We start from the raw sequence: 20,145 nt of genomic DNA, 5'->3' as shown, positions 1-20,145 counted from the left end.
AAGCACAGATGCTCCGTTAACTTAAACCGAATGACGAAGGAGACGCGAAGACGAAGCGCTTTGATCGCTTTTATCATGTGGTACACTTTACATATGTGTGCTCTGTAGAGTTACAAATGTCTGTTTTCTTTTATAGCTGGCTCAAATGGCAACCAAGATTGGATATCCCGACTGGCTTTTCAACGAGACATACATTGAGGAACTTTACAAATTTGTGAGTACGCAAATTTCTTGTGTACGTGTGTACGAATGTACATGTGCCTGCAGAAATGAAAAAAAAAAGATCAGAATCTCAGTGGCGTGTCCTCACAAAGTGTTTTCCAAATCAATTCATGGTGCCAAGCCATCATACTCATTGAACCCGATCATACTCATGGAACAGTCGTACTCATTGAACCATCGTAGCCATGAACCATCGCACTCATGAACAATCGTACTGAATTCAACATAGGCCTAATAAAAACCAATTGTTCCCGAACCCTTTCTGTTGCACTGAATGTGATCACACGTATCCACTTGACCTTATGTACAAGCGCCCGTAAACGTTATAAAAATTAGGGAAATAATTCGAGCAAAAAAAAGAAAAAAAAACGACTGTAAATACGATGTGATAAAAACAGAACGAGATGTATAACATTCGAAATAAAAGTCATAATCCTAGCCTATGTCGATAGTTTCCGTTGAAGTAAATGCACTTCCGGGCCACAACGCCGACGCTGCCCCAGTAGCAGCAACAGGTTCATTCGGTTCTAGAATCAACGTGAAATTTTCCATTTTTGTTTTATTTTTTTTACAAACTTTGTAAAAACGCGAAGTCCATGCACGAATCTGCGGCCTTGATTTCCTACTGTTATGCCTAGTGCTTTCACTGCACCTATTTGTACGCGGATAAGGTGATCATGTGCACATATACATTAACTGGTAGTGTCGCATCTTAACCTTCCGTTTATGAAAAGGCGAGCACTTAGCTTCTCCACCGAAAAAAAAAAACGCTTGCTAACTACTGCCTATACAATATATCTATGTTGCAGGTGCCAGAACTGTCCGTCAACGCCTCTTACGGGGAGATGATGTACGCCTTATCAGAGAATCACTGGAAGCAGGAAATGCTGAAGCTACGAAAGCCGTACAACAAGGATACCGAGTGAGTGGCGAACGATAGTTTTGGGAATACATAAGCTTTCACATTTTTTAGTCTTAATAATTGCGTCATTGAAGGGGAAAAAGGTGAATAAGCCAGCGCGTGAACGTTTTCATGGGTTTAAAGCAACGATATTCGTGCAACGAAGTCAAACGGAATCGACAATCCCGTGGCACAGCTGACGCCAACTCTGTAAATGCGCAGAATGTGGGAAAGAATCATATCATTGACACCAGAGTATTGCGTCCCCAGCAACGACAAGCTGTTTTTTTTTTTCCTTTAATTCACTTTCCCTTCACGCCATAATTACCACACTTTAGTTGAACACTACGAATAGAATCTTTATGACTGCCTTAACTTCATTATCTGTTCGCATCATTGCGTTGTGTCTGATTAAATAAGAAACGGGCCCCTTCGGTTAATTCACCTTCTTTCGTTCACACATTACTATCAAATGCATTTACACCGACTAAGACGGTGACATTCCGGCTAATCGTACCACCTCGTGGGTCTAATTCCTGGGAGCAGAAACTTCCGGAGACATATTTATCTTGCTTCCTATATAGAACCATCATTGTGACCGACTTTATTATAGAGTAAGTCACACTAAAAAAAAAAAATTCGGCAGATCCCACGCACTGTGGGAATCGATGTAATGCGAAGCAGCCAGCAAAGAGCTACATACATTGCCTTGTTTGTCTTTGAGCCAAATGAAATCATTCATGCCATGGCATCTAGTCCACCATATATCGATTGTTTGCCATGCACGCATGCATGCACAATCTAGTGTACACCATGCCAATGAAACGCATATTCTGGTATATAAATGCACGACCTGTCGTTTATGTTCATCACGCAGTCGTGTCATGCCATACCAATTTTGGTATATATCACGTTAACAAAACGGCCGGAAGCGCACCATGACAGTGGCATGTAAATCATACCGTACATGACATGCATAACGTGATTCGCATGTTAAGACCTCTCATTTATGTTCGTCATACAGTCACATCGCGCAATACCAATTTTGGTGTATATCAAAGGAGCGAAATGGCCGCGTGTGCACCATGAGTAGAGCATGTAAATCATGCCATACACGACATGAATATTATGGTTTTTCATGTTACCACCTGTCAGTAATGTTCATCATAGAGTCACATCGCACAATACCAGTTTTGGTGTATATCAAGCTATCGAAACGGCCGCGAATGCACCATGAGCGTGGCATGTAAGTCATGATATACATGACATGCATGTCATAGTTTTCATGTTACGACCTGTTATTCATGTTCTTCATACAGTCACATCGCGCAATACCAATTTTGGTGCATATCAATCTAGCGAAACGGCCACGAGTGCGCCATGAGCATGGCATGTAAATCATGACGTACATTTCATGCATGTCATGATTATCATGTTACCACCTTTCATTTACGTTCGTCATACAATGGCGTCGCGCAATACCAATTTTGGTGTATACCAAGCTAGCGAAACTGCCGGGAATGCTCACTTACGTTCGTCATACAGTCGTGTCGCGTAACACCAATTTTGGTGTGTATCACTATCACGCAAGCGAAATGGACGCGAATGCACCATGAGCGTGGCATGTAAATCATGACATACATGTCATGGATGTCATGGTTTTCGTGCTACCACCTGTTATTCATGTTCTTCATAAAGTCACATCGCACAAGACCAATTTTGGTGTATATCAATCTAGCGAAACGGCCGCGAGTGCGCCATGAGCGTGGCATGTAAATTATGTCATACATGACATGCATATCATGATTTTCATGTTACCACGTCTCATTTACGTTCGTCATACAGAAATGTCTCGTCATACCAGTTATCGTATGTATCCCTTCATTTAAACGGCCGCGAGCGCCCCGAGACCATGTCATGTAAATCATGCTGCACATGACATGCGCGTCATGATTTGCATGTTAAGACCTGTCATTATGTTCGTCATGAACTCTTGTCACGCCGTACCAATTTTGGTATATATGAAATTAACGAAACGGCCGCAAGAGCCCAAATGCCGTGGAATGTAAATCATGCTGTTCATGACATGCGTGTCATGATTTTCATGATATGACCTGTCATTTATGTTCGTGATAAGGCTATGTTATGACACACCAATTTTGGTATACATCCAATTAACGGAACGGCCAGGGAGCCCAAAGGCCGTGGAATGTAAATCATGCTGTTCATGACATGCGTGTCATGTTTTTCATGATATGACCTATCATTTATGTTCGTAATAAGGCCATGTTATGACACACCAATTTTGGTATACGTCCGATTAACCAAACGGCCAGGAGAGCACAAAGTCGTAGGCGGACAGACAGACAGACAGACAGACAGACAGACAGACAGACAGACAGACAGACAGACAGACAGACAGACAGACAGACAGACAGACAGATAGATAGATAGATAGATAGATAGATAGATAGATAGATAGATAGATAGATAGATAGATAGATAGATAGATAGATAGATAGATAGATAGATAGATAGATAGATAGATAGATAGATAGATAGATAGATAGATAGATAGATAGATAGATAGATAGACAGACAGACAGACAGACAGACAGACAGACAGACAGACAGACAGACAGACAGACAGACAGACAGACAGACAGACAGACAGACAGACAGACAGACAGACAGACAGACAGACAGACAGACAGACAGACAGACAGACAGATAGATAGATAGATAGATAGATAGATAGATAGATAGATAGATAGATAGATAGATAGATAGATAGATAGATAGATAGATAGATAGATAGATAGATAGATAGATAGATAGATAGATAGATAGATAGATAGATAGATAGATAGATAGATAGATAGATAGATAGATAGATAGATAGATAGATAGATAGATAGATAGATAGATAGATAGATAGATAGACAGACAGACAGACAGACAGACAGACAGACAGACAGACAGACAGACAGACAGACAGACAGACAGACAGACAGACAGACAGACAGACAGACAGACAGATAGATAGATAGATAGATAGATAGATAGATAGATAGATAGATAGATAAATAAATAGATAGATAAATAAATAGATAAATAGATAAATAGATAAATAGATAAATAGATAAATAGATAGATAGATAGATAGATAGATAGATAGATAGATAGATAGATAGATAGATAGATAGATAGATAGATAGATAGATACGCTCAAAGTCGCAGAAGTTCGCTAAGAAATGCTTCGCATTTAAAATTCTACTTGTTGCTGTTTGAGTCCTGTCTTGGCCCACTCCCTTTAAAGGTACACGTCAACCTATTTTGGAGAGACGCGCATCGCACTAATCTCCTAAAAGAGTGCAATGACTACCAAAAGGGAGTTAAATGGTATTTTAAAGGGAGTTATATATTTGGCAAGTCAGGATTCCCCAAAGGGAATAAAAGGTAGTCTAATCTTTGTTTTCTTAGAGTGTAGAGAGTGCCAATCAGTCATTCTGCAAGTCACATGCAGCCCGTTCTCAATGTGTTTAGGTGGCCAGTCAGTCCTGCGGTTGTGAATGCTTTCTACAGCCCCAGTGGTAACGAAATGGGTGAGTATGCGTGACGTTTATCCGTGACACCGGAAGCGTAAGCTTCGCTTTTACTAGCCTTTGCTCAGGATATAAATATAACGGCTTACAGCCGAACGTTTCTTTGCGGTAGGGTAGCACATACTTGCGCACCGCCCACTGTACCTGCAACCTTATGAACCTCTTTAGAAATCACGTTAACTAAACTACTTCTCATCGCTACCACAACTGAAGGACACGAATGAATCTAGAATCCCTGACGTCACTGCTCGCTGAAATCCTATTGAAGTCAACTTGAAATGTTTAGAAAGTCTACAGTCGCAAAACAGTGTTCGAAACGCACGTGGCGATACCAAAATAGCTCGACTTCCATGGCGACGTCGTGTAATGAAATGCACTGCGAATACGACGTGAGAATTTTCTTTATGTCCTTTATGCTTACAAGCATTATAATCGATCCCGTATGTTGCGATCGTTATCAAAGCCTACATGGAATCGCATACACGTTTCTCCACAGTGTTTCCTTCAGGGATTCTTCAAGGGGTCTTCTACGGACAAGGACTTCCACGGTGAGTAAAGGAATAATAATAATATAAATAACTGTTCGGCTTTTAAGTCCCAAAACACTTGATATAATTATGAGGGACGCAGTAGTCGAGGGAAATTTCAACCACCTCAGGTTTTTTAACGTACATGTACACCTAAATCTAAGTACACGGGCCTCTAGCATTTCCCTTCCCTCGAAATGTGGTCGCCGCGGCTGGGATTCGATCCTGCGACCTTCAACTTCGCAGTCGAGCACCATAACCACTCGACCAACGCGACGGCTATCGCGAATAGAAATGAAATATTCTCAGAACAGTTGGGATACCTTTCCACTTTTGTTAAACAAGTTCATATAACATCAAATCGTTCGTTTGCAGACAGAATAAAGAGTGTCTTTTTTTACGCATTCGAATTCGGAAGCACAGGGCAAAGGCTTCGTCTTAAGCTGTCGCGTTTTGACATCCATTGTGGGCGTGTGACCGCCGTTGAAGGTGTCTTCTTAGAAATATTGACACATCATTACCACGCTACAGGCACTCAAAACTGTACGTTATCAACAACATTTGAAAAGTCGCTTCTGTTATGAATCTTAAATCCAGAAATATAAGTAAAAATTTACATCATTTGAAAAGCGGGGTTAACACCGCGTTAAACTTAGCTAGAACTGCTGCAAGTACTGAGATCTCGATCGTTAACAACAGATGATCCAGATATTTAGACGACCTAGATAATAAGATCATTTGATTAGTTACCAATCCCGACTTTTCAGAACAATTTACTGCAACAATTGAAAGTAGGAGGACTTATAAGATGGAGAGAATGCAGACTATAATACATAGGCTGATTTTGCAAATTTTCCAGCAACCTTAATAACAAGTTATCTATAATAAGGTGCTTTAGCAGTTTCTGAATTTCTGATTTATCGTTAATTAACGGTGTCCTGTCCGTTCCACTAACTACGTTTTGAATGACAGTTCCATCAACTTTGGGGCCATTGGCACAGTGGTTGGTCACGAAATGACGCACGGCTTCGATGACACAGGTGGGTGATTTTGCAATATCAATGAATGAATGAATCAATCAATCAATCAATCAATCAATCAATCAATCAATCAATCAATCAATCATTCAATCACTCAATCATTCAATCAATCAATCAGTTTTATTATTACATCGTAGGTTATTTACATATACAGACGAAGGAAAAATATACAGGCGAGGGAACCAAAGTGCAAGACTGCAACAGGTGACATAGCGGACAATTATTGGCGCTTTTGAGATTACGATAATCGATTTTTTTGTATATTAGAATAACAAGACATAAGGTACAACTTACTTACTGCGCACGTTTAAATATTCGAAGCGACCGAATATACGCTCGCTAAATGCGAAACGTATAAAGTTGTGTTTCTGTCACAAATTAGCGGGTTATAAAGCGCGCGCGAGGCCGCTTTCAAACTGCTACGAGACAGAACGGCGCGAATCGCGCGCCCAAGAAGCGCGATTGACGAAAAAACAAGCATCAAAAGACGCCGGCGCGCCGCATCCTCCTCACCCACTCGAGCCAGACGCCGTAAACACGATCGAACGCCTGGCAAAGCCTGGATCTTTCTAGAAGGATGGGGTGACGCATCCGCGAGCGGTGCCGCCGCGATTCGAACATACGAGAAAGCTCTCGCCCTTTCTCTAGGCTTGGCTGTATTGCACGCGGAAGAACTCTCCCGACGCTTCTAGAAACCGGGGAAGAAGAGATAAAAGCGTGCAAACGACGAGAGCCAGTGAGGAGTGAAGGGAGTCGGCAAGTCAGTGAGCGAGTCAGTCGGCCCGGTGATGGTGAAGTTTGGCTTCGTTAGCCAAAGAAGACGTGTTTATGATGGTGTGTGGTCGGTCGCTCGTCGATTTGGAAGAATCCGATGACGACACCGTGTGAGCCGTGACAAGTCACGACGACGGTTGAGCTACGACGATCAACGCTGGAGCTGGCGTGAGTGTTTCCTTGAAGAGAAGCATTCGATTACCGTCCAAGTATTGCGGACTGGATACGCCATTATCTATTCAGGACTTTAACGGTCGTTGAATAGTTGTAATGCATGCGATTGCATGTGTAGCGTGTGATCTGTTTGTTTAGCTCCCGTTGTGTAAACACCATCTGAATTGTATTGTGAAGTTGTAACTGGTACCAGCCGAGTGTGCACGTGTTTGTGTTATTTGTATTGCCTTAACTGAGAATATATTTCGTCTTCGTTTGTGTTATCGACTCTCGGCTCTGACTCGGTCTTTGGACCACAACCGGCGTTCGCTGGCGCACCAAAGGACCAACTCTAAATTGTCCGCGCTTTCGTGGTGCGTTTTCGGAGGGCCGTGACGCCAGCCCTTAGAATCCGCCCGGCGATTGCCGTCCCGATTAACGGGATTAGTGACAGTTTCCTAGGTAACCCCACAAAGCGCAACGTATCTCACAAGGAAATCTTAGGAGCCTCAGGTAATCGATGTTTAGTCCCTTCCTCTACTGCGCGCCTCTCACCTCGCACGGCCGTGTGTGTTGCGCTGCAACATAGAACAGTATGGTGCGATCAATAAACTAACGAGCAGAGTTAAATACAAAAGTACGTGTCATCACCACGACCTCGATCTTCACTTTGCTTTGCATTATGTACAGGCAATGTATACGCTAACACCCTACTCTACATGTTTCTTGCAGTGAAAAGCTACGCGATTTGAAATTGTTCAGAACATGCTCAATGTAATCGGAATAGTCCAATTCTCTCAGGCTCAAGCGCCGAATAACATTGATGTTGACCCGGGGCGTAGATTTCAATCCAATTCGATTTACTTCGAGACGTAAGCCATACAAAGTACACAAAAAATGCTAGCTGGAGCCATAGCCAAATTCTTGTTGAGTGCGAGTCCACTGAAAGGGTAGCGGTTAAAGAAAGCCTAGTAGTAAAAAAATATTAAAGCATATATGATCATTTTCTGACGAAAGTAAACCGCATGCGGACAAATTGTTTTCATTGTACAACAAAACCTGTTCGAACATACAAAGAAATGGAATGAAAATTACACGTGACATCTTTCGAAAAATGTTTTGCGTGAGCGTCTAACCACACACACACAAAAAAACAGTTACGCTTACCAGTGACTGGAGTGTGAGGGGGAGTGGGCGTCTTTCCTATCTTTCACGCTGGGATAACGCAGTTAAGTGTGCAATAAACGCGTCCAGGCATCTTACTGAGAAATTGCGTCCTTCAACAGTGCTCGCGTTTCTTTTTTATTTCTTGACTCGGCAGGGAGTCAGTTCGACGCAAATGGCGCACTGAAACAATGGTGGACAAATGATACCCGTGCCAAGTTCATGGACAAAGCGAAATGCTTTGAGGACGAATACGGAAACATCACAGACGTGGAAACTAATATGACGGTAAGGCTTCAGACTAGGTCTTACCCCGCAGATGTTGCTGAGCGATATGAGCAAGCGTTGTGCTTTGTTTGCAAGCAGGCTATAAAATGTCACTTTCTTCTGAAAGAATAATGACAGGTATTAGCACTTTCTGTGCCACCGAAAGACACGCAATTTCGAGACTCGGCTGCCGATGAACAGCATTACCTTAACATTGACTCGTAACACAAGGGTGATAGTGTACAGCCCAATAATAATAATAATAATAATAATAATAATAATAATAATAATAATAATAATAATAATAATAATAATAATAATAATAATATGGGGTTTTGTGTCCCAAAATTACGATAGGATTATGAGGCAGGCCGTAGTGGAAGGCTCCGGTAAATTTCGACCATCTGGTGTTATTGAACGTGCACTGACATCGCACAGCACACGGGCCTCTAGCATTTCGCCTCCATCGAAATGCGACCACCGCGGCCGGGATCAAACCCGCGAGATTCGGGTCAGCACCCGAGAACCATCGTTGTATGCAGATTCCTTGGCCACCATTTTGAATTTGCGGCCGGATCTTTACATCACGTGGTTTATATGCTAGCGCAGCCAAAAGTACGGCTTCCCGTGAAGCAGATAGGGTGTTCCGCTATCGCGTGGCGACTCAGACCGCTTTTCAGGGACGCGATATAGCGGCGGGAAATAGTGTGGATGCTCCTGTCGCGTTACCGAGGATACAGCGCGATTCCGGTACCACACACGGCGACGATAAATGCTCACGTATTCATACAGGGGTTGTGATATGAATTATCTTGTAACAAACATACCTTGCAGTTTTCTCTTTTCCCCCGTGTTGATTGGCGAGTGGAAGGTGCATCTATAGCTAATGCGTAGGTGGGAAATCGTCGAACAGGGAACGTCTCTGGAGCCAATGTTTCGGAATTGCCTGCTTGACGATCGTTCATCACTACTAGCATCCACCTTCCCTTGAAGGTATTTCTTGTTTGTATAACTAGCACAGTATCGCAATCCGATTTCGCCAAGTCGTTTGAAGATGTAGCGAATAGTATCTATTAACTCGCAACAGTCGAAACTTCCAGTTTTCTGAAATATACGAAATATTTGTTGTTGTTTTTTCTTCCTTGGTTTTTGTGACCTTTCCACAATCTATACAGAAATGTAAAATGAGGTTGCTTTTAATGCGAGTTCTTCTTTTGTTAATATTACTATTTTTGAAAGTAAACGCATTTAAACAATTCGTTCTACTTTCATATTTACAAGCTCCTGTGCATGCTCGCATATATTTTTGGTATTTGCTTAGATTCTACATACTGTTCCAACTGTTGCTGTTTAAACGTGCATTGCGTGTGTAATCATATACCCACCTGCTATGGTCTCGATATGAGACAAGCAGAATTGTAGACATATAATACATCCTAGGAATTTTTCTAGCCTGAAGCTTATCATATAGTCAAGGCCTCATAAATAAGTGCATAATTATATGTTAATAATGCAACTTTTACAAAGGCGGGGTTATATTACACGCACCTCCGTATGTCGGCGACCATGGTTTCGGATATGCGGCCGTTGCCGAGAGGAAACACCGCAGCCGCGTGCATAAAATACCAGCTTGGCTCCAAGATGGGAGGGCCTGTCACGCAGCCAAGGAAAATCTGCGAACCACAGAATCAAAGTTTCCCGCTCATTATTTATTAAGGCGAAAGACTTCGATGCCTCATCAAACGCGAAAAGCAGGCGTCGGCTTCAACACAGTGATGCAAGAAAACCATCACGTGATGACGTCACTATGTGACGTCATCGCGTGAAATCGTCGCTTGGTCAAAGGTGCGCCGATCACGGAGGCAGTGCAAAACCACGTTAGGTGCAGAAAGCTTTCGGAGGGGGGAGGAAGAGGATCAGTACGACTGAGAAGAACATGGCTTTCGCCTTCGAATCGTCTTAGGCGAATGCATATGGGAGCCTGCGAGTTTGTTTGTTTGTTTTTTGTTGTTGTTGTTGTTGTTGTTTTTTCAAATACTTTCAAGGCCCTTGCGGGCGCGAAAGAAAAGGAGCGGCAATGCATTCTTGTAAGTTCAGAAAAAAGAACGAACACGACAATCAAGCAGCGAATAGCCGAACATCACCATTCGAGAAGGCCTAATTAAGCTATCCTATACGCATTTAAATATTAGTTCATGCACGTTAGGGTTCGCTAGAAAGAGCATTGAAGCATATAGATGAACTAAAAAGCACATAGATAAAAAGGTCGCTTGCTGCTTAGTTGGCGACGCCATTGCCAATGAGGAAGCAAGCGATATTTGGCTGTTTTCACCATAACACATGACTCGCATCCCGACGGGAACCACGGGTGCCAATCGGCAACCTTTAGTACCACTCGGCAATGTAAAGTGAAACAAAAATTCATATACTGCAGTCATCCTCACGAAATACCGCGGCGCATTCAACAAAAAAAAGAAATGTTTACCACTAATGACTAGAACAGAACAAATTTTATAAGTTATTATGCCTGACACAGTTTTCACTCCCGTGAGCAACGTTGGAGGCGCCCTAACGGCATCGCAAGATACTTTTTAACAAAAAAGAATTGTCCAGTACCACCCAGAGTGAAATCTACAAAAAACAGTGGAGCGGTGGTAATACTGTGGGTTTCCCTTGCGGTTTTCTGCGGTGACAGTGCGGCTACCGCTTCATCCGCCACCGAGGCGGTTACGCCATCTACGGGTGTATCTGGGAACCGGAGCGTGACATGCGGACACTCGTCTGTCGTCAGGCCCAGCCTAGACCAGCTGCGCCATTAAAACATCGCTTGTATAACTGCTTCAGAAATTAGGGGAATTTTAAGTGCATCATTTATCTTTGTTATACACAACATTAATGAGAATTAACGGACAATCGATCCAAGGAAAATATAGAGGCCCGTGATACGCAATCATCTGCCGTGTTTTATGAGCAACAGCGAGGCCGGCTTGCCGACACTTTAAGTGACCGCGGCGCCCTTTCCACTTTATTTCCTAGAGCTGCAGCAGCGAATCGCTCCGCTTTGGGTTTGAAGCTATTTGCACGCGCTCGCGTGTTCCCTTTCATACTGCTCACGGCAATACGTACGCTCGTCATGTCGGGGCAACGTCAAACGTGGTTGCAGTGTTGGCTATACGCTTTCATAATAATGTAATAAGCATTACATACGAACTCCTTTGATTCGCCAACCTATAGTCAACCATTGCTCAACGCGGAGAAATACGGTGAAAACCGCCGCTTATAATATGCACATCATCGCACGGTAACGTGCAGTTCGTTTCGATAAAATTGAGATGCGCTCTAACGCGATTGTCGACGTTACGTCGTACCATAGGATAAAACTAGGATAGGATACCCTTTGGTTTATCCACGATATACCCCGAACTACTCAAAGTGCCCAAAGAAGTCGGTCCAACTCGAAGCGTTTTGCTCAAAGCAATAAAAAAATGCGGTAAAAGCAGCTACTGGCCTACTGCTTCACATGACGTCGACTCGCAAAATATGTGGGATGCGCCGGAATATTTTTCTTCTTCATTATCAAACACAGCACAGTTTAAAAACGTTCCAAACATTTCGTCGCACATGGCTCAGTGCGTATTCATCAGCACGGTATCACAATTTTAAACAACACTCAGATCGGAAAGGAACGAGCAAGTTAGCAAGAAGACCATAACAACTAGCACACGCTCGCGAACAGCACGCCAGTTGAAAGCACGTAAAAAGTTTACAAAAAAGCATCTTTACAACAATCATTTGAAATACTGAACGCTTCTTTAAGACATTATCAAAGGGGAACATAATATATTCATTGTAGGTGTTTAACGTCCCAAAACCACGATATAATTATCAGAGAAGCTCCGGAAATTTCGACCACTTGGGGTGCGCCTAAATCTAAGCACACGGGCCTCAAGCATTTTCGCCTCCATCGAAAATACATCGAAAATTAGAACTAACATCAAGAAGCCAAGGTAAGTATAGGGGATGTTAAAAAAAGCCCTATACTTTGGTGGTCACACTTGAATACATGATCATAGAGGTGCACCGAAACGGTGCAGCGGTGATGCGACAGAAATTCGCACAATAGCGTTGCCGTCTCTTCCTGTTCCGCTATATTCGGAACAACGCACGCGCAACGCATTGCGAGAGACAGTTGGCCCGGAGAAAATTCCCTCAGTTGGAGACCCACCTGCCACAAGAACTCATTCCAGGCAAGGTCTGCGAAGATGTTGCGTAGACGACTCTCACCGCTCGTGCATGGAGTCCGGTAGTTTATCACGGAGCCGGAGAAGTGACTTTTTCTGGAAGAGCATGCTTGCAGACAGACCGCTCGTTTTTCCTCGAGAACCACTGCAAAGCCTCTGACGACACACGCTCGTAAGCACTGAAAAGGCGATCGATGCTCGCGCATGGGACTGCTGGCCTCGTCGACGGACAAGACAATCTTAGAATGACACCAACGACGCTATGCGTGACGCTCTCGGGAAAGCAACACAGCACAGTAGCGATAGGTGGCCTTCCTTTCAAGTTTCACGTTTTTTTGCAGCGGTGAAAGAGAGGGAGAGAGACACGAGAAGTCGAGGAAATCAAGCGCTTTCTGTCTTTGCTCAGGCGATCGTTCTGCGTATGCACAGGTTAGTAGAGGCGAGCATTTTTGATCCAACGCGCACGTTATCAATTCCCCTTGCAATACGCCGTTGCGATGGTCTGCCTCACCCCATTCGCTTTCCTAACAGGAGCGCCACCAAGGGTGCAACTTCTCAAAGGGTTTCCACCTGCTAGCTAAACTGTGTCGACAGCAGGGTTGCCATTGGGGGCTACCTTGCGTCAAATTGGCTACATTACGACCCCGTATGGCGACGAAAATTTCTGGTTGGCGCCATGGCTACTTTTTTTGGCTGCTTTGAACTTCTACTTTGGCGCATTTGGTAGCTATTTTTCTCGTTATTTATGGATAAAATACATTGTTTCTTGGCTCTTCTCTCGCGTAAGCCGACGCGCGCTCATGTCCTCTGACCACCAGAGGGCCGGTGTGCATCGACGCAGTGACGAGGCTGCGAGCATCTGGGCAAATGCGTGGCTGGCACGCTGCTCACTATATATGCTAACACTGCGCCAGTTTCTAATGTTGATGTATACAGTGCGCTATGTCGTGTAAACGCCTGCGTTGCGAACTTTTAGGCGAATTGCTGCCATGCACAACATCTTGACAGCCCTAACATAACTTTTATGTTGAAGACCAGGTAAGATCTAACAGTGTTCTGCATGCATATATTACGATGTGGCTGTGATATCTACAAAAACTACTTGTTTACTGGGCAAAACTATCAAATTAAATAATTTGAAAAACCGGGTGTAGATTTCTCCTAATCCAAGGAATTCCATATAGGTAAAACAGAAAATACCTATAAATTTTATGAAAGGAAGAAGTGTTAATTTAAGGGCTCGTTTTTCTTTGTTATGCACAATATTATTGAGGACTAACAGACAATAATGCCAAGGAAAGTATAGGGGATGTTATTAGTAGTAAATGTAAGGTAAATGTGAAGAAAGAAAAGTGGACGAAAAGATAACCTGCCGCGGGCAGGGACCGAACCTGCGACCTTCGAATAACGCGTCCGATGATCTACCAACTGAGCTACCGCGGCGGCCATCCCCCCATCCACTTTATAGGGTATATATGTACATTTAAACGTGGGAGCGTCAGTCAGCGCCGCCAGTAGCCATGACGGCCAGTTTGGAACACTTTTTTTTCTGCTGGTTGACGTCACGTATCACGTGAACTTATTACGAGCTGGCAGATGACCAATAATCCCTCGCATACCATCTGAAAGCATCAAGTCTGCCAGAACGAGACCCTCGCTGTGAATGAAGGGAAGAAGTGTTAATTTAAGGGCTAGTTTTTCTTTGTTATGCACAATATTATTGAGGACTAACAGACAATAATGCCAAGGAAAGTATAGGGGATGTTATTAGTAGTAAATGTAAGGTAAATGTGAAGAAAAGTGGACGAAAAGATAACTTGCCGCGGGCAGTGTTAACAGACATTTTTACAGTATAGCACAGCGGCGGCCAAAAGGATACAGCCAAAATAACCTATCATGTGGGCGCATGGTACTGCTGTTTTTTAGTGGAGATTCGCAGTAAAATTCGCAATGCCGCTGCTAAGGATGGTAGTTTCCTTTCAACTGCAGTTTCATTTGGCCGAGTTACTACGAAGAACGTAAAACCATGGGACATACCAGTACATTTTTTTTACTTATTTACGTTGGCTCTACCTGAATAAGGGCCACATTGTGCAGCTCTTTGTGATTAGAAAGTCAAGGCGTAGTACTTAAGGCTAATCGTCCATATCAAAGAAATGTTGCAGTAGTATGATTTCTACTTAGATCCTGGACACATCAATACGCAAGACAAGAGGAGTCCTAAAATTCCGGCTTAGCAGCGTCTCTCTGCAATTGTTACTTTCGGTATATCTGATAGAATACTACGTAGTTTGACCCTATATCACACATAATAAACAAAACTTACTGAGTAATTTTCCGAACTGCAGCTCAATGGCAAGAACACCGTAGGCGAGAACATTGCAGACAACGGCGGACTGCGCCTGGCTTTCGAGGTAAGTTGCGCTGCTTTCTATTGTTTTGCTGGTGTGAAGTGCTTAAAGCGCTTAATCGGGTACCGCGTAAACTGTCTGATATTCAATTCGCTTTCACTTGTAACTCAAAAGAAACGTGCATACAATTTGAACAATACAACAGGAGCTCCTAAAGCAGAACATTTCAGGGGGACATCCAGTTTAACAACGCGCACAAGATAGCTAGTAACCAACAGCAGGATATGCATCTAGGAAGCGGTTATAGAGAACAGAATGTTATATGCATAAAAAAATCTCAAGATAAAACGAAAATAAAAAACTGTACCCCTAAAATTTTGCTTATTCTCAACATAATACCGGACATTAATGTTGTATAGTTGGTGCTGCAGTTGCCCTGAAGCTTCATTGCTAATGTGTGCCCTGTTGCAATCAGTTTCTCAACGGCTATTCGACTTAATTACGCCATGGAATGTAATATACGCTACTTCTACATGACAAAAAGCATTGAATCAGTGATTTGGCGGCATATAATAAATATAATTGTACATACGGTTTTGTATTCTTCACCGTAATTCAGACTGCTCAAAGCTTGTGAGTTCCACCTTCAAATGGTAGCACCATTCGGGTTGAATGACATGTTATTTCTTCCATTAAAAAGACACTTGTGTTTAGGAGCATAACGAGAGGAGTCCAGATGTTGTAGTGTATCCACAAGCTATAATGATCTTTGTACCTTAGATAAATATTTCTTCGCACTTCCTCGTCCTCGCATTTTTTCCCATAAAAAGTGTTATTTTGTCATGAAAAGCTAGCAGATACGTAAAGGTAATCGAGATCGTTTAATCCGTAAGTTTTTAACAGTACATCATGCAATAATTTTCTTAAGACTACGATAAACAACATGAGTGAAGGCACTTATACAATCTGGAAATTGAGACGAAAACACTGTAAAGCACGGTATACAGCCAGGAAACCAGACCTTTTTCGTCTCGCTATATTTTCCTAGCTAGAGGCAGCGCTTAATCCGGGACCTGATTAAGGGTGTATATACATGTAAGCAGGACGTGGAATACACGACCTTTCTCTGTATCGAACCTTTCTCTTTTAGATGCGAAGCATCTTATAGCGGAGTTCAAACCGGTGGTGGTGGTGGTGTGCGGCGTGACCACCCTTACTGCGCATGCGCATACCTCTCCACACACCTCCTCTCCTCTACCCTCCCCTCTCCCCTTTCCCCCTCTGCACTTCCCCTCTCCGCTCTTTGAAACGCCGGCTAGACATGCCGAAATTCTCTCCTGCGCAACGCCGCGATGAGCGCCAGCGCATGCGCGTCCCCTCCCCCTCTCTCTCCTCTCCTACGGTGCCCCCGCTCGCCCTATGAGAATTAACGGCCAGGCTAGAGGGAAGACAAGACGCGCGTAGCGTTCCTCTTCGCGTTCCACGACGCGAGGTCGGTAGCATGCCCAACGAACGCCAACGGAACGCGATCGTGCAAGTGCTCCGGCTTCGCATCGCCTCACGGTCCCCTTTAGCGGAAAATGGTGTAATTTTTTTTTGTCTTTCACTCGACCTTGTGTTTAAATGATGGTAATGCACTCGCTCGGAGAAACGTGGTCACGTCAGAATGCCACCAATATATTTACTGGAACACAAAAGTCGCTAAAACCACCACAGAAGGAGACGAGAGACGATAATTGTTTGGGTTTTATGTCCCAAAACCTCGATGATTATGAGAGACACCGTAGTGAAGGGGTCCGGAAATTTCGACCACCTGGGGTTGTTCAAAGCGCACCCAAATCTAAGCATACGCGCCTCTGGCACTTCGCCTCCATCGAAATGCGCCCGCCGCAGCTTGACTGCGACCTTCGGGTCAGCAGCCAAGCTAGGCAACCGCGGTGGGTAGGAAGACGAGAAAGAAAAAGTCGTAAACAAGAACGAACTAGCCCAGAAACAAGTACTGCTAAGCCATTGATATATGCCACTCGGAAATTTCGGTAACGTTGGTCAAAATTGCGCTAGTTGCCGGAATATCAATGTCCCTGAGTGGCTTTTCCAGTTGAACGTATGGCCTATTGAGGCTAATAAAACGTCGCTCGCACGTGACCTTCATTACTGCGTGGCTGATGTTTGCACAAATCTGTTCCTAACTGCGTTTCGCTTCTTTGATACATTATCCGAATTTTATATATTAGTCGCCAGTTCAGAGGCCCTTGCTGGCGAGTATGCGTAGATAGTTGTACAGTAGAAGGGCTTAATGCGACTCTTAACAGTCATTGTTAGAGAATAAATCCGCAAACAGCATAAGAAACATGTTCCCGTAAATATTCTTACGTTTACTTATGCGTGCATTGCTTTGGCATACGAAAAAAAAAAAGAAAAACCCATGAAGATAAGGTATTTTAGCTACCTTAACCTTTTTGAGACGCCGCCTATGAGCAACTGTCTGTAAATGCGTCAAATTTAGGCATTAATTATTTCAGGGCGCTCGATATTTTAATGCAACAAAAATGATGTCAGAATACGTTTATTTATTTTCAAGTAATTATTACTAACTAAACTGTACTTAAATATAAGTTTATTCCGAAGTCATTCATGTTCTGCTTTTGCGTAAGTAGACTCAAATCTCAGGCTAGAAATGCAGCTGAAATTCGTTTTCGTTTATGTTCATTTCGAGCAAAGAAAAATTAAACTTTTTGACGTGGCTCGCGTAAAGCGGCACGCAGAACGACTCGTCGAACATGGTAGTGCCTCTAGCAAAGTCATCGTAGGCAACGGTGCACTGCAAAATTAAGTTAAATGCAGAAGCGTTTATTACGCAGAAGGTTCAATTCATGCAAACCTTAACGTATGTTGCTCTTTCGTAGCCACAAGTCGACACAACCAGCAAAAGACAAGTTTTTTATTCGAATGTGTACAAAGCGTCTCGAAAGTGTTACAAGTTGTCACAGCACGACCTAAAATCACGAAGTCAACTAACATCTCACTTTGCAGGCGTACAAAAAGCTTCTGCAAGCGGAATACAAAAACGTAGACACTCGTCTGAAAGACCTGGAAGAATTCTCCGGGGAGCAGCTGTTCTTTATCGCGAATGCTATGGTAAGCGTCATCACGGCGATGTTTCCTGTTTTCTTTATGGGCAACATTATCCACCTAGTCATCTCTTGAACATAACGTAAGCTCTTAAAAGTGCCGGTCACGTTCATCTTATTACAGGTAATGTGCAGCCTGAGTCGTCCCGAGTACCTGAAAGAGCAAATACAGTACGACCCACACAGCCCAAGTCAATACGGGTATAACGAAAGTTTGACATTTCATTATTGTATTTTAAAAATGCAAAGTGCAGAAGAAGTCACACAGAATTTCATCTCGGCGTCAAAAAAAAAAATTAAGGAGCCTTTCCCCAACCGGAAAAATGGAGGCAAGCGAAGGTTGGCGTGTGCGTAGTTGACCCGGATTACTATCGCATTGCGCAATGCTACCTCCTAACTTCTTTTCTTTCTTCCATGCTGGGACTCAGACCTTCACTCGCGTACTTAGCAGAGCAACACTTCAGATGCTACCGGCAACAACGACGGTCATATGCGTTCATATCCGGGTAACAGCAAAATGTGGCAACGTGAAAAGACAAGTCACCTCGATTAAAAAGATCAGATTGCCGTATCAGGCCGGACTAATCGCACACAAGCCCACGACCGTGAGAGCATCAGTCATTCGAAAACGGCGCATACAAATTCGATGTCACCGGCGCACCTTCGCGGAGCACATTTCTGTATAGGCTCGCCGGCACCCGGTTTTTCGCGTGTAACGCCGCCGCCACAGAAATCTAATTGGTAACAAAATTCGCTTGACGATGGCTCCTTTAATACCCCACACTGGAGAAGAGGTGAGAACGTATACGAGAGATATTGTTGTTTACCGCAACGAAACGACGAAGGATGACCAAGGCACAAGGACACAGCGCTTCCGTCCTCATGTATTCAGTCGTCCTGCGACGTTTCCTTGCGCTAATCCTCACGATATACATTACACCAACTATCTAATCAGCCTATTTTGTCCATTTAAGATATCTTTATGAAATTTGAAAAGTCCGGAATCTCTCGAATTTTAGGGAGAAACATTTCGACGCTTCGTATACGAATGTCACATGGTCAAACTTAGTGTCGTTTCGAGCGAGTACGTGCGCTTCGCCAGTAGTGTCACTCGCGGGCTATCACTCGGTAACGTTTAATTACACTCGCAGCAGAGCGCAGTGTCGAGCGAACGCGCATGGCTGGCTCGCATCGCTCAGTCTTTGCATAAGCGTGCGTACAAGGGGGGTCAGGCAGGGGAGGGGGGGGGGGGCAAGTGAAACACTGACCCAGCCAGACCACGCTTTCAAATGTGCATTCGTGGGTGCTTCCCAACTCCGATAGCTATATTTCCTTTTCTTTTTTTTCTTTTAGCGTCAACGTGCCACTGTCAAACTTGCCCGCCTTCTCCGATACGTTCAAGTGCCCACCGTATTCCACTATGAACCGAAGATACCGGTGCGCCATCTGGTGAGGTTTTCGTCGCTAAGGAGGAAAAGCAACGCTGCGGCGTCGAAAACCTTCCGAATCATTCGCATGTTATGCTCGCCAAACATGCTGCGATCGTCAAATTCTTACAATAAAGAATAGTGAAAACTATTTTGAGACTGTGTACCTTTTATGCAACACACGGGGTATTCTATTATTGTTGTCCAATCTGCGGTGCTCGCCAATATTCTTGACACAAACAGGTAAAATAAAGCGCTTTGAAACAAAACACTAATTTTATGCTGAACTAAACAAATACAAGGTTCGCCCGTGAGGTAAGGCAAACGTGGTGCTTCATAATG

At 43.6% G+C, this 20,145-nt stretch overlaps 1 protein-coding gene across 1 annotated transcript in view; it reads left to right on the top strand.

Annotated features, from left to right (window-relative positions):
• The window catches only part of LOC119404716 (neprilysin-1), a 36,165-nt gene extending 16,255 nt beyond the window's left edge, over positions 1–19,910 (top strand). Inside the window, exons 11-20 of the mRNA XM_037671363.2 lie at positions 137–214; positions 1,032–1,144; positions 4,670–4,728; positions 5,225–5,276; positions 6,228–6,295; positions 8,544–8,674; positions 15,243–15,308; positions 18,279–18,383; positions 18,501–18,577; positions 19,730–19,910. Of these exons, the coding sequence (XP_037527291.1) occupies positions 137–214; positions 1,032–1,144; positions 4,670–4,728; positions 5,225–5,276; positions 6,228–6,295; positions 8,544–8,674; positions 15,243–15,308; positions 18,279–18,383; positions 18,501–18,577; positions 19,730–19,829 (849 nt within the window). The 3' untranslated portion in view covers positions 19,830–19,910. The remainder of the gene's footprint in view (positions 1–136; positions 215–1,031; positions 1,145–4,669; positions 4,729–5,224; positions 5,277–6,227; positions 6,296–8,543; positions 8,675–15,242; positions 15,309–18,278; positions 18,384–18,500; positions 18,578–19,729) is intronic.
• Positions 19,911–20,145: the final 235 nt, after the last annotated feature.

The sequence above is a fragment of the Rhipicephalus sanguineus genome, chromosome 9 (genome assembly GCF_013339695.2).
Source record: "Rhipicephalus sanguineus isolate Rsan-2018 chromosome 9, BIME_Rsan_1.4, whole genome shotgun sequence".
Classification (NCBI taxonomy): Eukaryota; Metazoa; Arthropoda; class Arachnida; order Ixodida; family Ixodidae; genus Rhipicephalus; species Rhipicephalus sanguineus.
Note: the sequence above shows the minus strand (reverse complement) of the source record. Positions and strands in the feature narration are given on the sequence as shown.